The 17,668-nt window shown below is 35.4% G+C and overlaps 1 protein-coding gene across 1 annotated transcript in view; it reads right to left on the reverse strand.

The window, feature by feature from the left end:
• LOC138700071 (very long-chain-fatty-acid--CoA ligase bubblegum-like) overlaps window positions 1–17,668 on the reverse strand; it is a 174,316-nt gene that overhangs the window by 39,702 nt on the left and 116,946 nt on the right. The window contains exon 2 of the mRNA XM_069826383.1: window positions 6,578–6,896. Within this exon, the coding sequence (XP_069682484.1) occupies window positions 6,578–6,866 (289 nt within the window). The 5' untranslated portion in view covers window positions 6,867–6,896. The remainder of the gene's footprint in view (window positions 1–6,577; window positions 6,897–17,668) is intronic.

Raw genomic sequence — 17,668 nt, forward strand, 5'->3', positions numbered from 1 at the left:
AGCATGGCGTTGCCATCCGAAGTTCCGGTACTTTCTGACTCTACTAATATAAGTAATAATTAAAACTAACTTTATAGCATGGTGCCTCAAGAAATCTGCTACACTGATTCGCTAATTTCAAAACTTGTGTAGATGTCTTTCGCATAACACAAATTTTATGATGTGACGCCTCAAGAATTCTGTTGCACTGATTCACTAATTTTACAACTCGCTCAGGCTTAATTTGCTAGGGGAGGGAATTTTCGTGCGTTCATGAATCTTGAGTCCAGTTACATATTATAGATTCTATTCCAATTTCAACCAAAGAATATGAATGAGCATTACTGTAATGAACGATATCTGCACTAAGAAAAGGAATACTCTTCCAGTAAAATAGTTCCTAAACTTTTGTTCCGAAAGAGTTCTGGGCCACCAGTGTCAGCGTTTAATTTCTTGCTTTATATGCAAATGTGACTGCGATCTGGAAGGAGGTCTGCAGAGGCGACTGCATGAAGAAGTAACTTTGGAAAAGAAGTGCAATATGAGTCTATACAGAGTCTAGTCTGACCAAGGACATTTCAACAGTATCCTATAAAATTTGTTTCCAACTACAGCACTGCTTCCAACTAGTTTAATTTCCTTCTCTGTGTCTATACCTGTCTACACTTTCATTTAACTATGACAGCAAATGTTGAAAAGAGAACGTTGGAATAGATGAATGATTTTTATTCAATCAGAAATGGTGATATGAAAGGCAAAAACAATATAATGCAACTGAGTTGCGCATAACCTGCAATTATTACTTAAATAAGTTGCATCTTTCTTCAGAATGTCTTCCCACGAGTCAATTTACAACCCATCGCTTACATTTAAAATGAAACAGCAATTAGCTTATTATATGAGAGAATATAAGATCTGCAAAATGCAAATCATAAATGCCAGAGCTTTTGTATACCGGTAAGCGAAATCGTATTCATAAGATTTCGTACTTGCCTCTCTAGTTCCTTTGAAAATTTAAAGAAACTTTATTTGGGGCTGCTTCCTTTATTGTCTGAACAATTCAGTGCAGTACAATAGGTCCTTTTGCCATCTCATACTTAAAATAGCCGCATTTTTTTTAAAGTTGGCAAATTTTAAATGTTAATACGCTATCCAAGTAGTGTAATATGTAGCTAATCGGCAATGTATGCAAAGGATGAGGAAAGGAATTGGCCACTCTACTCCATTATCTCCTGGCCTAGTTGCCTTATAAGTTATACCTTTCTGATATCACTTGTGAGTTTCAGACCTGTCTTTGGACAGTTGACTAAACAACGCTATCCAAGTTGTCTGCTATTGTAGTTGTAGTCTCCAGCAGCTAGGTTCGCTACATGTATGCGCGCATCAGAGCAGTGGCGTGCATCAGAGTCCGATATGCACGGAATGAATGTAATGTAAGTGCGAAAAAATATCATGCTGTTTTGCTCCGAAATGTTTACAGAGAACTGAAAAAGGCGCACATTTGTTTTATCTGTCACAAGGTGAAAGAAATAAGGAAAAAAGAAAGCAATGATTATAAATATGGAAAGGAACGATCCACTACCTAAGCGAGCATACATTAAAAGTGATATTAATGAATGACTTTATCTTGGTATTCCTTTTTTCAAAATGTTGGTCCCCCAATGTTTTTCTAAACCTAATATAAAATTTAAGTTGTTACAGCAATGATATTTCTACGTAAAACAAATGGAAAATATGTACCAATTAGGAAAAATGGTCAAATTTCACCATCTTCTCCCTTTAAACCCAAGCATTTTTAAATTCAAACCTAATTGCTATTTGCCAGAATGTCATAATATGGTTAGAGTTCTGAATTCATTCTTCAGAACAAGATCGTTTATAGGCCTAATTCTACAATTTGGAATTTCTCGTTAGACTTTTTTTTTTTCGTTAGAGATTTTTCCTTCTCCACTCTGTCCTAGAGTAGTCTTCATCGTGTTGATGAGAACCGAATAGTTCAAAACCAGAGAATATCTTCCCATTTTGTGCATTACAGGCCAAAGTCTTTGGAAAATCCAAAGATTGCAAAGGATAATATCAAATGCAATCAAAGGATTAAACCTTTGGCAAAGATCCGTGAAAACACAAACTTGTATTTTAAGAATGTAAACTCTATTATTTGTTGTTTTGCGTTTCTCTGTTTCGGCTTCAATTCGTCTCTTCAGCTAGAGAAGTGTGATGACAAAAATTCTGTCGATCACTACTCTAGGACAGAGTGGAGAAGGAAAGATTTCTAACGAGAAATTCCAAATTGTAGAATTTATGCATCTCCACAAATGCTATTGCTTTGTCTTTTGACTTTGCTTTGAAAAATATAGTTTGACTTGATTGGAAAATACAAAGAAAGGCCGTATAAATTCTTCAGTCGTTTAAAGAAAAGTTCGTTATAAATGGTAGAAATAAAATGTACAAAAAACGTGAATGTACAGTTACCCTGAAAAAGAATGAGACGATTCTTGGTCGTCGGAAGTTAAAGTTCTACAGCGCGGTTCACTCGATATCGACGTAGGGATACATAACATGACAGATAGTACAAGGATTGTTACAAGGACCACAACAAGGACAAGGACCAGAATAAGGATCACGAAGAAGACTGCCATTTAAGGCCAGGATTTCACAACATAGCTCGAGTCCCAAAATATCAATGCTTCACTGTACCGAATGGCAAATGCCTGCTAAGGGATCTACATTCTGGACTGCTGCTATCACTGTCTTGTCTCGGTAGCTCATATAGTAGCGTGCCGGTTCCATTGTATAACCGAAACGTCTCGTGTTCGATCCCAGGTGAAACTTTTTTTTATTGAGATGTAATTAATTTGTTCAGAGTTCCTCGATTGTCTACTTTGTCGAAAAATATGGAATAATTTATGCCCAATTTCTGGGTCTTACAAGTGGGCTGAACCTCGTCAAAAAAAATAAATCTTACTTGGAAGTTGAAAGTATTCTTCCTCAAACAAAAATCATAAGAAACAAAAAGAGACCTGTTAACTTAAAATCTTGTCCACATGCCATCAGCTTCTATTACAGCTCTAAGTCGATCCGGCATGGATGCCACGAGATTGTGGAATAAGTTCTGATCCCCGGCGAGATCTTCCCAGGTGTCAACAACTTGATCCCACAATTCGTCTCGATTTCGATGGCGTCGGTGGGCATAGGTGGCTATCCTTCTCTTTTTCAATTCCGCCCATAAATTTTCGATGACATTCAAATCAGGTGACTTCGGAGGCCAATTAATGATTTCGATCTCGGGTCTCCTTTGAAACCATGTTTGAATGCTTGCAGCATAGTGCACGGGATGGTTATCCTGCTGGAACAGCAATGTTCCTTCGGGAAAACGTTCTCGGGCGGAGGGAAGGAATATATTTTCCAGAATGTGCTCGTAAGTTTCCGCATTAAACCGGCCATCGATGCGTTCTATAACGCCAGGTCCATCGTAAGACATCCACACCCAACACGATATGCTAAAGCGCCCCGATCTTTCACGTCGGTGCACATAGCGCTGATCATGTCGCAGACCATCCTCACGATAGACACGGACAGGACCTTCGTAATCACTCGAGATGGTTGTTTCGTCGGAGAAAATTACATTTCTCCAATCGAAATCCACTCGATTGGTAGCGAAGGCAAGACGGTCGACAGCTTGTGCTTCCCCCAATATTTCCATTTGCGCAGCCCTCCGGCTCCTAATACCGCGGTTCCTCAACCTGCTGATCACAGTCTGTGAAGAGCCGGGAAAGTTAAATGCTGCTCTTATTTCGTTAGCAGTCAGAAAGGGGTCCTGTCGAACTGTCTCGTATAAAAGAGCATCCTCTTCCAATGAAGAAATCCGCGGACGCCCAGGAATAGGGCGATTTTCGACCTCCCCAAAATTTTGGTAACGATGAACCCATCTCGCGGCTGTACTTCCAGGAACACCGACAAAACGGCCAACAGATCTAGCCCCATATCCAGCCTCAACTAGAGCTATAACTCGCTGTCTCATGTCACGTCGGTTCGCCATTACGATGAGAAATGAGAGATGACGATAATACTATAGTGTAGACAATGACTATTTAACATGATATAGAATTATTGAAAAAAGAGGCATCTTGCATAGTAAGAGTTAATAAATCAACCCTAAATTAAATATCTAAATAACAGGATATAACAGGAAGTCCAATTGTTGCGAAACTAATCAAATTAAATCTAATTACATTAAATAAACAAACCCCAAGTTATGACACCACATTGCTACAGCTAAATTGTATGTTATTAACATAAGCATTGAATAGGTCCGTGGTTGTGCGTTGGACGACAAAACCAAACATCGAAAGTTCGAATCTTGCCGAGGAATGTAACTTCTTGCTTTTTATAATGTAAATCAGACTTATAACTACAATCATTCATATTTCTTACATTATTTATTAATATTTATAGCCAACATTGAATTTGTAAAGAAAAGACTTCAGAAATCTCATATGGAATTTGTGATCTGTAGTGACATAAACTTAGATTATCTCTCGGAACTTTTCCGTAAAAGTAAATTAAATTCACTCCTTGAAACTGGAAACCTTATTCGTAGGGTCATTTTCCCATAGCATACAAGCTGAAGTAACACAGCCATTGATAAACGTTTTGTACACAGAATTAGACTGAATTCCTATTCGACAGAACCTGTAATCAATGGCTTGTCTGACCATGATAAACAAATCCTATGTGTTTCCAATGTCACTGAACAATTTCAAAATATTAATTTAAAAACTAAGAAAGGATCGTAATTGCTGTATCTAGTGATTATTTACATTTATGTCTACAAAATGAATCTTGGAAAAACATATATGATACTGGTACTACTGATATTAAGAGTAAATATATTGAATTTTTCACTTAATTTCATAATCACTTCAGTGGATGTTCTCCACTCAATGTTGTGAAAAAATTCAGAAGTTAAAACATGTAGATAACGCAGGGACTTAAAAATCTCATGTATTAAAAAGAAGAGTGTATATGTAATGAGTTGCAATGTAATGATCTTCATGTTCTGAAATACTGCAAGAAGTACAGTGTAATTTATCAAAAATTATGAAAGAGGGAAATAGAATATATTTGAGTAGAAAAGTACAAAATTCAGATAATGCAATTAAACCTATTCGTAATATTATTAAATTTAAACTTGTAGATATCCTAAGAAAGAAAATATTTTTTCATTAAAACCAATGATTATAAAGTAGAGGATCCCAAATCTATTGCAAATTCTTTTAACGTATTATAGTATATAGTACAGAAATATTATTGACAACTTAAACATTCAAGATTTTGCAAAAGATACTGCAATTGGTTACTTAACAGATGTATTTAATAATTATTATTAATATATGTAATTAGTCAATAACTGCAACATTACTTATACATTCAATCATAACATGAATAAAATTGAATGCAAACACGTAGATAAAATAGTTAAAATTAACTGCAGGGGTGAGAATGAAATAATCCAAAGCCATACTTTTAACAAAAATTGTTGTTTACGAGTGCATTTCTTACACATATGGGAAAGTTATTAATAAATTATTGTAATAATTATTCAACAAATGACATAGCCTAAGGACTCTAAACCTTTGTAAAAGTTTGTCTATTATTATATATTTTTTTAATTTCATTTTAATTGTTAGTTTTTAATATATATGCATTTACATTGTATATATGTGTGTGTATAAATGCATTCATTAGATTAACGTTTATAATATTATAACTTGTAATTTTGTATTGTTTGCGATCATTAACACTTAATCTCAGGACTTTGTAAAACTATATTTCAACGTGACTTAGCTATTTCAACGTTATTTAGACAAAAAAAAATTGTTGTGTAGACTAAGAATCGAACTCGCACTCTTCTACACAACACGCAGAAGTCTTACCGTCTGAGCTATGGAAATGACATGAAAGTTTTCCTTTCTGTGTGGAGTGTCGATCTAGTCATGAAGGTCCATTGTCGATTTAACTACACGATTTATGTATATATTTATCTTTTATTTACGTAATATTATCATATTTTTTGCAGTTTTTTAATTGAATTTCGGAACGATGCTAGTAACAAACCAAATAGCCTGAATTTAAGTAACTCAATATTCGTTATCTTGTGTATCGGTGCTCTGGTCTCCGATCATGCGCAGTGTCTTACATCTGAGACTTAGGAATATTCAATCGTCTCATCCTTTTCCAGGGAAACTGTACATAAACACAGATTAATTAATTTTAATGAATTATAGTGGTATTAAAACAACAACGGACATACGACATTTGAAGACACCAAGGGTTTCCCATGGCAACATCCCTTGCCATCTCTTTGTGGCGAATAAAAAGCTACTGCTGAGCAAAGAGTGTTTCTTTGGTTAAATATGGTATATTTAGGTACAGTATCAGGAAGGGTAAATGTAGCAAATAAAGTATTTGTGAAAAATTTCGCAAGTATCGTAGTTAGTGCCAAAAATAGCTCCTAACAATATTTTACATCGAATTCTTTTATATTTCTTATTTATAATGTTGGGAAGACTCCCAAGAACGAATACCGGTTACTTACCATTAAGAAAATCACTTTCATCTACAGATGTTAGCGACAGGACTTCAGCCTCATTGACATCTGACTCAGAGTTTGAGAAGCCATTTGTCACTTCCATTGTTCTTACAGCAGTCGGCTTTGGGACATTTGATTGTGCATTGTTAACGCTATCAAGTACTTTATCTGCTGTGATGAAGCCATTAGAACCATGCTCTTTGGTGAACTTCTGAACAGAAGTCATAGTGGTTACAACAGTCCTACTACTGTGCTGTTCGTACTCTGTAGCCGTCTCTCCCGATACGTTAACCATTGCAGTGAGTCAAATAATTGTTATTGGATCCTGCAATGAAAAAAAGAATAATATCGCTATTAGGTCTTAATATTAAACATAAATATACAGTATATAAGTTATTGCATTTACAACAATTTTATTATATACTTAGATAGACCGACTGGCCTACTAATTATTTCATTAGAAAAAGTATGCAATTTTATATTTAAGGTGTTAAAAATAGGGTTGTCAGGTTTTCATATTGAAAATACGGGAGATTTTTTAAATGGCTGCCAGAATCTTCCCAACATGAAATTTTCGACATGTTCAGAAAATAATAATACGTCTTAATGAATCTCTTGATTAGGTACTCGTCGGAACTTCTGTTAACCGATTTCAATGTTCTTGAAGCAAGACAAATTTATTATAGGCGTAATGGCTTATACACAAAAAATCGCAATAAAATAAATCTCATAGCATATTAATACTTACCACTACGTCTTGCTTGTATTTATTCAGAAACTTAAATATTGAAAACTCCTTTACAAAACGGGTCGAAAATTAATGAGAATTTGTCACTTAAATAATTATATTTAATTAGAACAACTTTCACAGCATCATAAGAGACGGATATGGAAACAAGGAACTAAAATACGAGTATGTAAGTAATGTAAGTATACAGTATAACAGTAGGCAAGGAGGGAATGATAGTGGATAAGTGATGAAGTATAAAGATGAACGGGGTTATAAGAAAATCAATAAAATAGGTAAAAGCTTAGGATAGATAATGCAATTAAAGTGGATGTTAAGGGGAGAGGATAGTAATTTTTTAAACTTTTTTCCTATTTGGTGTCAAATATTAATTTTTTGTATGTAGAGAGCTCATGGCTATAGCAACTCAACCAAATATAAATATTTAGAAAAAATTATTTGGGAGCCAGATTTGAAAAAAAAAAAAATGTACCCAATGCAGGATTTTACTAAACTCGATATATCTAAGCCATTTTTAAAGATAAATTCAAACAGTTTGTTACAATTTATTTGTAAAAGCACGCTGTACAAACTGTCTGTAACATAATTTTGATATTAGTTCCTAGATTTGTAAAATAAACAATTAAAATTTAATAACATTTTTTTATTTTCTTTCTTGCAAACAGAGAGACTTTTTTAAAATGAAACCAATTAGGGAAATTCCGTTACAGAGAAAAGTTTCCTAGTAGTCTAGAGAATGTGTATTCTAAGTTTCATTCATATATCTTTAATAGTTAAAAAATTATATAGATTTTTGTCTGGCAATGTAGCAAAAAAAAATAAAGTTCCAGAAACGGCAATCAAAGGGGGGTGTGATTTAATAATCCAGAGCGCAGGAACTTTAAAAATGGCGTCTCAACATCCAATAAGGGCACAGATACAAAATGTTATACAATGTATTCCACACACATCACAGAGTATTTTAAAGAAAAATTTGGTTTTGAAAAAAAAATGAAGTTCCGGAAACAACAAACAAAGGGCGGTGTGATTTAAAAATCCAGAGCGCAGGAAGTTTAAACATGGCGTCTCAACAACCGATAAGGGCACAAATACCCACAAAATATTATACAATGTATTCTATACATATCACAGAGTATTTTAAGGAAAAAAAGTTGTTTTTTGAAAATTTACTCATTTTTCACCAAAAAATACCATCCTCTTCCCTTAAAATAAATAATTACAATAGGAAAATTAGTAAATAGATAGCCTACTCAACAGAAATGATAGAAAGTAGTAGGCAAATAAATTGTATAAAGTAGAAAGTATAGAATAGTATTAGAACGAAGATTAGAGAGTAGAGTGTAAATAAGGTTTAGAGCAGCTCTATCAGCCCAGTGCACCCTCGAGCTAGCGTTTCTTACCCGCGGATATGAGACTGCACTATGGTGCATCCGTGGCTGCTGATGGGTATGCTCTCGCCCTCTTCTTGCTGAACGACGGGGCATATTACGATATACTGGTTCCCGTTATTCATTTCAGCGAGTGCTGACGATCATTGGTTTAGAGCAGCTATGGGGACTATCAGCAAAGTAGGGAGGGAACGTTTCCTACTCACCCCACATTCGTTTGATTGGCAGGCGAGGGGTAACGCAGTTGTTTTGCTAAGTCAACTACAGTGGTGGATTCGACACAACTTGCGCATCAGTAATTTCTCCGCTGTTATTTCTTGTTTCAAAATCTTTATAGTCTTTTGTTTATATGAAGTACATGTGTCATACAATAATTATTACAGCCACCTACTGTGATTAGGCAAATTATATATTCTTCAATTGTATAACCATTCCTTTATCATGTGCACGAGAAATTCTTGAACTGCCTTGTGATCGACATAAATAATTTTTATTTTTATTTTTAAAAACAAGAAAGAAAAGAACAAAGCTCCATTGTCATTTAACTGTACAATATATTAAAAAAAATATAATGAGCAACATAATAAATTGTTTTATACCAATAAAGAAAGTAATTAAGCGCCATTGTCATTTAACTTGAAAACATATTAAACACAATATAATGATCAACATAATTTGTTTCTTTGTAAAAACACTAAAGAAAGTAACTAAACTCCATTATCATTTAACTTTAAACAAAATAAATGACATATGAATTAAACGAAACACTTATGTAGGCCTATACTGCTACTTTTCATTTCTTTCTTGTTGATGGCTTTCGGAGTTTCTTGTTATTAACTAAAAAGGATATATTTGGCTCTAAAGTAGAACAACTCAATACTGAAATTAAATGCATGTCTGTGATCCTAGACCTGGAGATACTTTTGGTCATATTCATTTTGGGAAAAAGCTGCTCACAACAATAAGTTAGATACAATACGCTCAGATTAGGAATTGCTCCTCTGGCAGGTATTTAAAGAGATCTAATCCATTTTTTTAAACACTTTACTGGCGTGCTCGTTTGCATCTCTATAGTGGCTCTATTGCTTGGGTAACAAAAAAATACAAATTGATATTGAACAGACACATCTCATTGTCCATTGCAGTTACTTCTGAAAATCTTTCTTGGAAAAAGAGCGCATCAAGTAGGCCTAATATGCACTCTAAGTTTTAAATAAGTAAGTTCAGTTCCAGACACTTAATAAAATAATAAGTAACTAAACCTCGAAAATACCATAAACATATCTTGTTTTGTATCTTTCCACAAATATTATGAAAATAGCTTTTAAAATTGTAAATAAATACTTGTAAGATCACCGAAGTCCGCTTTATGCTTCCGATCAAACTGGCGTTTAATATGAATCGTTTTATATGCGCAATTTTAAACCCACATATTAAGCAGCAGACTTTCTTCTTTTTGTAAGTAACAAAAATTTCTTTCTGCCACTCTTCCTGAAACTGACGTACCGAGATCGAAGCCATACCGCCACTGAATGAAGCGTATCTTTACGAAGCACCAGGCGGAGGAGATGGTCGGTGGAGGGGACGGTCGGTGGAGTGAGGTAAGGAGGCTTTCAGTGTAGTGGCCCTTCGGAGCCATTTTTCCCCATGGTTGGTTTAGAGGTTAAGGGGTATGGGTACAGAATCTGTGATAACAGTAGGAGTTAAAGTTGAAAAACTAGGGGGAAGAGGATACAAATGTAATAGGAGAAATACAAACGAAGTGTTAAAACGACAGTAATGTAAATTTAAATAAGTGTGGTGATGACACCATATACAGAAATGTAAGGGCCATCACTACATGTAGATGATGTAACAGCTGTCGACAATAAATATTCATATTCATATTGGAATGAATGAATCTCGATGAAATACGGGAGAAAACATGATCGAATTACGTGAGACTGAAGAGAAAATATGGGTAAAATACAGGAAATCTGGTAATCATATTTAAAAAGCATACGCAAACGCGCGCGCACGCACGCACACACTCTCTCTCTCTTTTTTCCTCCCTCTCTCCCTTTCCATCTCCCCTCCACCGTCTCTCTCTCTCTCTCTCTCTCTCTCTCTCTCTCTCCAGATTACATTAATTTTCTTTCCACTTCTATTCCACCCACATCCAGGGGTGTAGCCGTAAATAAAATAGTATCGGGCGCATCATGAAAAGTTTATTATTATTCCTATATCATCATCATCATCATCATCATCATCATCATCATCATCATCTCGCGACACGACCCTAGCGGAATTTCCGAGACGGCTGATGACGATCGTCAGCATTCGTATGTCTTCGCTGGTCTTCGGAAAAAAGTGTGTTGGCTGTTCTCAGTAATTTCCCACTCAACATGTGCTGGTGCGTTGTCCAGACAGACTATTCTTAAAATGGGTGATGAAAAGTTAATTTTAACAGTGCTAATCGCGCTTCTGTGCTGATTGGCCTTCGAAATGTGATGTTTCCCTTCATTATTTCAGATGCTAATAACAGATAAAGTTTTAAACATTTTTCTTCGCTCAAACGAAAGTACTAAAAAAACCATTACTCGATCTTTACACAAATGTGGGCAAAGATGGTTAAATTAATCAAAACACTTTTTTATATTGTTATGACTAGAGCCCGGATTGTATGTAATTACATATTCCGTTCCTACATATGTAGCTATAAGGAAAGCTAAAAGTCTGCGAATCGTATTAAATTTAAATTTAACTATAGGCCTACAGAATAAAGAATATAATTACAAACAAACAAGACAAATAGAAATAAAATAATACAATCAATATAAAAAAGGAGATGCAGTAGTACAGTGAAACCTGTTCAGATCGGAACCTGAATAATCCGGAATCCTGTCCATTTCGGAACAATTTATTGGTCCCTGCGAAATGCATATGTATTATGTGTAATTTTTCCTGAATAAAACGGAAACTGTCCAACGCGGAAACGGAAACTCTCTGCTACTGTTCAAAACGGAAATAATATTTTGGACACACTACTTTAATGTAAACTATATTTTGAAACAGTATGTGCTTTCAAGGAATGTACGAAATACGTAGGTCAGTAAGATAAAAACAAGTTTTCTTTGTAAAATTTTTGAGAGTGCGAGAGTGTGTTGGCCTGGTGGTCATAAATTTTATTACCCTATTGACTAGGCAGACGAGTCCCTTCAACGATGTTCAATTCTTCACTCCTGTATACTGTCGTAGCTGGGTAGAACACAAGTAGTGATTTCGTGATAAAAAAAAGTTGCGTAAAAATGCTGCACTATCATTAATTGATGAAGTAAAAGTTATGGAGGAAAATGAGAAACGAAGAGTATGGTAAATAATTTGAAATTTATGAACTGAAAACTCAAAAAATACTTTCACTTTCAAAAATAAAGGTCGTATGATGAGTGAGTGGCTTGCGGTCAATAATGGTGACATGAAAGGAAACAGAAAACAACTGGTTACATAGAAATAAATGAACTGTTGTGGAAGTGATTGTTCTTGCCCTTTCAAAGATCGTGCAAATTTCTGGACCTATTCTGCAAAGAAAACCCTTGAACTGGCAAAGAAATTAGATAATCCAGAATTCAAGGCTTGTAGGCTCCTAGTCCAATTAAATAATGTGCTGTGATATACAGTACAGTATTATAGTGTTAGATATTAAATTTAGTGTAATTAATAAACTTTATAGTGTTTAATGTGTGAGTTACGATACAATTTATACAGGAAATGAGATTTTCATCAAGATCATTCACCAATTAAATAAGTGACAGGAAGCTGATTTAATGTCAAGATTGTTAAACGGAATATTTTGTAATTCTTACAATTTGCGGCATGCCATTTTGTTTTTCATTTATACAGATGATAAAATATTCCAGTTTAACTTCACACCTGAATAACACGGAAACCTGTCTATAATTCTATAGAATACAAATATAATATAGGTTGATTAATTCATACACATAGGCTATAAATTTATTTAATCAAATTGAAGATATTAACACGTTTATAATTTTCTTGTTATATGTTAGTGGGTTACATGTTAGAAGTTCTGGGTGTAATTTAGTTAAAGCATCGTACAACCGAGGGCCAAAATTAATGCTGTGCTTTAGACCAGCAGATGTAAGACATTTAGGTTCTATTAATGTTGAATTAATATTTCGTCTTGTGTCATAATTATGTGTCTCTAATACAAACTTATTACGATTTTCATGATAAAATTTTAACAGCGTATACTTGTTCAATATTAAATACATTAAATTCAGAATAAATTAATTTAGTTGGATAATCGAAACGTTTCTTCAAACAAATTTTAATTATTCGTTTTTGTAGTAAATTTAACGAACTAAGATTAATATTTGTACTTCCACCCCAAACAATTATACAATATTGAATGGTAGACTGAATAATGGCCAAATAAACATTTCGTAGAACTCTAATGGGTAAGTAGCATCGAAGATTAACGAAAGGGATCATTATTACGAAGTTTTAAATGTTTTTACATATTTTGGTGCATAATAAATATTTTGGCATATATTATATATTTTTAAATATTTTGAAGGATATTGCATATTTTGAAAGAATATATACATTTTTTTCACTAATTTTCTCTCTACGTAATGCTTAAGTTATTTTTTAAAATTGTTTATAAAGCTTTTCCCTTCGTCTCTAGTGCATAAATATAATTTGATAATTGAAAATAATAACGTATTTTGTCAAAAAATGGACATCTCTTTGCAATGCTAATAGTTTGTAGGTTATATCCCTTGAGAAGTAACGGTAAAGTAGGTACAAATACCAATGAGAATGGTAGTAGTGAAGGAAAGAATGAAAATTACCCTGTGGGTATGACCGTTTCGCACAAACACCCCCAATCAGTTGTTCTAAAGAAAACAATAGTTTTTTTTAAGAAACTTATTTTGACATCAGTAATACAAGTAGCAAGCCTACTGCCATTCGCATCCAAGTTAAAAGACTGGATTTCAATTGACGGTTCCTTTACTAAAATGGTAAAATCGTGCAGTCCAAAGTATGTGACAAAAGCATTGGGTGCTCCATGAAGTCACAATTAGAATAGCATTTAAAAATTGGACTTCATGTGAGAAATAAAAAAAGTGCTCCGTCGAAAAGAAAAAGTTCTTCTACAAGTGAATTTAATAAAAATTTGTGCATGGCAATGGTTGCTGCAAACATATACAGTGGTATAAACTTGGAGTTCCAAAGTTCCAAGCATTCCTACGCAAATACTACAACTTCAATATTTCGCATGAATAAACACTCCGGAAAAAAATATTTGAACTCCTGCTACACTGACACAATGGAAACGATTAGAGATGGACTTTATGATTCCTACGTATGGGTTGCCGTTGACGAGACGATCAATAACCGCAGAAAATATTTAAAAATATTTAATTATTAATTGCGCCTCCAAACAGTGAGGTTCAATCACATGTGCACCTGTAATTTTTTATTAGTGTGCAAAAATACATCTAATAAAGCTTAGATTTTAAATTACCAACGTTTTTTTTTTTATTTATTACATATTTATCTACTTCGTCATTTTTAGCTTCATATTTATGTAGTCTACATAGTTCTCATTTTCACATTACATAAAATCCTGGCTCTAGTTATGGACCCATATTTTCTTTTTTCTTTTCTTCCCCATCAGCTAAAGACTCAGTAAAATAAAATAATCTTCGGAACTACTATCCCACTCCATGTTTAAACCAGACTACCTGTCGACTGGTACCGGAATATTCCGAGCAGTGAGCGTCAGAGCTTCCGCGGAAGACGGACTGCTGTAGATTTCCGTTCCGGTCGGTTCGTGCCAGTGAGCGTCAACCTTAATGCAGTCATGGGACGGTGAAGAAAACCAGTTTTCTGCTGCCGACTACCCTACGTTGAGCTTCAGGAACTGCCGATCACGGATCCGAAAAGTACACTACAGCTAAAATTCTCGAGCAGTTCAAGGCTCCTACAGACAGTAAAATCTCGAATCGAAAAGAATGAATTGGAAAAATAAATGAAACAATGAACTAAATTACATAAAAACACGTCTTACTTTTTTAATTTTTTCAGGTCCATTTAAATGGCGGTTCTGCAGCTCTGCAGTTCTTATTGTAGAGCCGCCCCTGGACTAGGTGGTATTACGGCAGGGGAAATGAAGAGTAGGTGGAATTACTGTACGTCAGGGAAAATGGGGACCAGGTAGAATTACGGCAGGGGAAATGGAGACCAGGTAGAATTACGGTGGCTAGGTAGAATTACGGCAGGGGAAATGGCGACTAGGTAGAATTACGGCAGGGGAAATGATGACTAGGTAGAATTACGGCAGGGGAAATGATGACTAGATAGAATTACGGCAGGAGAAATGGTGACTAGGTAGAACTACGGCAGGAGAAATGGTGACTAGGTAGAATTACGACAGGGGAAATAGTTTTTTAGTTGGTTATTTAACGACGCTGTATCATGATAGCGAGATGAGGCAGAGGATTCGCCATAGATTACCTTGCATTCACATTACGGTTGGGAAAAACCTCGGAAAAACCCAACTAGGTAATCAGCCCAAGCGGGAATCGAACCCGCGCCCCCACGCTACTTCAGACAGGCAGGCAAGCGCCTTAACCGACTGAGCCACGCCGGTGGCCGGGGAAATGGTAACTAGGTAGAATTACGGCAGGGGAATAGACAATACTCCGATAAACTTTAGTCGAGCACCGTTCTCCTCCAGCACAAATTTCTATTGGAGTCGGAGGGGGGGGGGGGAGATTGAACCCAGATTTTCGGCGTGCAAATTGACTTTCCGACAGTTATCGGTGATCCATATTGCACTGTATTATAAGATATTATAAGATTTTTCTCTTGCCTGAGTTTAATAGGTAGTGAAAACTAGTAAAAATGTGTGTTCATTCGTCTTGTACCTGCTACAGAAAAGAAAACTACGTCCAACTTGTAGCCTAAGAGGTATATTAGGTGAACTGAAACGTAAGCAAGGAATCAGAACAAAATTCGGTCCACTAATTTATTAAAAATGGATTTACACAAAGGAGATGGGTTGAAAATGCAATTTCCATGGAAATGCTTACATCCATTACTTTGTACCTTCACTAGACCCTTCTATGATCGAGCTTGCGGGTTCGATCCCGGCCGAGGTCGATGGCATTTAAGTGTGTTTAAATACGACAGGCTCATGGCAGTAGATTTACTGGCATATAAAAGAACTCCTGCGGGACAAAATTCCGGCACACCGGCGACGCTGATATAACCTCTGCAGTTGCGAGCGTCGTTAAATAAACCATAATCATAATCATTTAAATAGACCTATACTTACTTACTTACAAATGGCTTTTAAGGAACCCGAAGGTTCATTGCCGCCCTCACATAAGCCCGCCATCGGTCCCTATCCTGTGCAAGATTAATCCAGTCTCTATCATCATATCCCACCTCTCTCAAATCCATTTTAATATTATCCTCCCATCTACGTCTCGGCCTCCCTAAAGGTCTTTTTCCCTCCGGTCTCCCAACTAACACTATATGCATTTCTGGATTCGCCCATACGTGCTACATGCCCTGCCCATCGCAAACGTCTGGATTTAATGTTCCTAATTATGTTAGGTGAAGAATACAATGCGTGCAGTTCTGCGTTGTGCAACTTTCTCCATTCTCCTGTAACTTCATCCCTCTTTGCCCCAAATATTTTCCTAAGCACCTTATTCTCAAACACCCTTAACCTATGTTCCTCTCTCAGAGTGAGAGTCCAAGTTTCATAACCATACAGAACAACCGGTAAAATAACTGTTTTATAAATTCTAACTTTCAGATTTTTTGACAGCAGACTAGATGATAAAAGCTTCTCAACCGAATAATAACACGCATTTCCCATATTTATTCTGCGTTTAATTTCCTCCCGAGTGTCATTTATATTTGTTACTGTTGCTCCAAGATATTTGAACATCTCCACCTCTTCAAAAGATAAATTTCCAATTTTTATATTTCCATTTCGTACAATATTCTGGTCACGAGACATAATCATATACTTTGTCTTTTCGGAATTTACTTCCAAACCGATCGCTTTACTTGCTTCAAGTAAAATTTCCGTGTTTTCCCTAATCGTTTGTGGATTTTCTCCTAACATATTCACGTCATCCGCATAGACAAGAAGCTAATGTAACCCGTTCAATTCCAAACCCTGCCTGTTATCCTGAACTTTCCTAATGGCATATTCTAAAGCGAAGTTAAAAAGTAAAGGTGATAGTGCATCTCCCTGCTTTAGCCCGCAGTGAATTGGAAAAGCATAAGATAGAAACTGACCTATACGGACTCTGCTGTATTTTAATTAATCGAACTAGTTTCTTGGGAATACCAAATTCAATAAGAATATCATATAATATTTCCCTCTTAACCGAGTCATTATGCCTTTTTGAAATCTATGAATAACTGATGTACTGTACCCTTATACTCCCATTTTTTAATTTTTTTTTTTTTGCCGAATACAAAAAATCTGATCAATAGTCGATCTATTACACCTAAAACCACACTGATGATCCCCAATAATTTCATCTACGTACGGAGTTAATATTCTCAAAAGAATATTGGACAAAATTTTGTACGACGACAACAAAATTGATATTCCTCGAAAGTTACCACAGTTGGTTTTGTCCCCCTTCTTAAAAATAGGTACAATTATGGACTCCTTCCATTGTTCTGGTACAATTTCCTTTTCCCAAATAGCAAGTACAAGTTTATAAATTTCGCTATATAATGCACTTCCACCCTCTTGTATTAATTCTGCTGGAATTTGATCGATACCTGGAGACTTGTACTTTTTCAGATTTTCTATCGCAATTTCGACTTCTGAAAGCGTGGGTTCGGGTATAAATGGCTCAGCAGTTTGTATTTCAATTTCATCCCGATCATTTCTATTTGGCCTATGTAGATTTAGTA

The sequence above is a fragment of the Periplaneta americana genome, chromosome 5 (genome assembly GCF_040183065.1).
Source record: "Periplaneta americana isolate PAMFEO1 chromosome 5, P.americana_PAMFEO1_priV1, whole genome shotgun sequence".
Taxonomy (NCBI): domain Eukaryota; kingdom Metazoa; phylum Arthropoda; class Insecta; order Blattodea; family Blattidae; genus Periplaneta; species Periplaneta americana.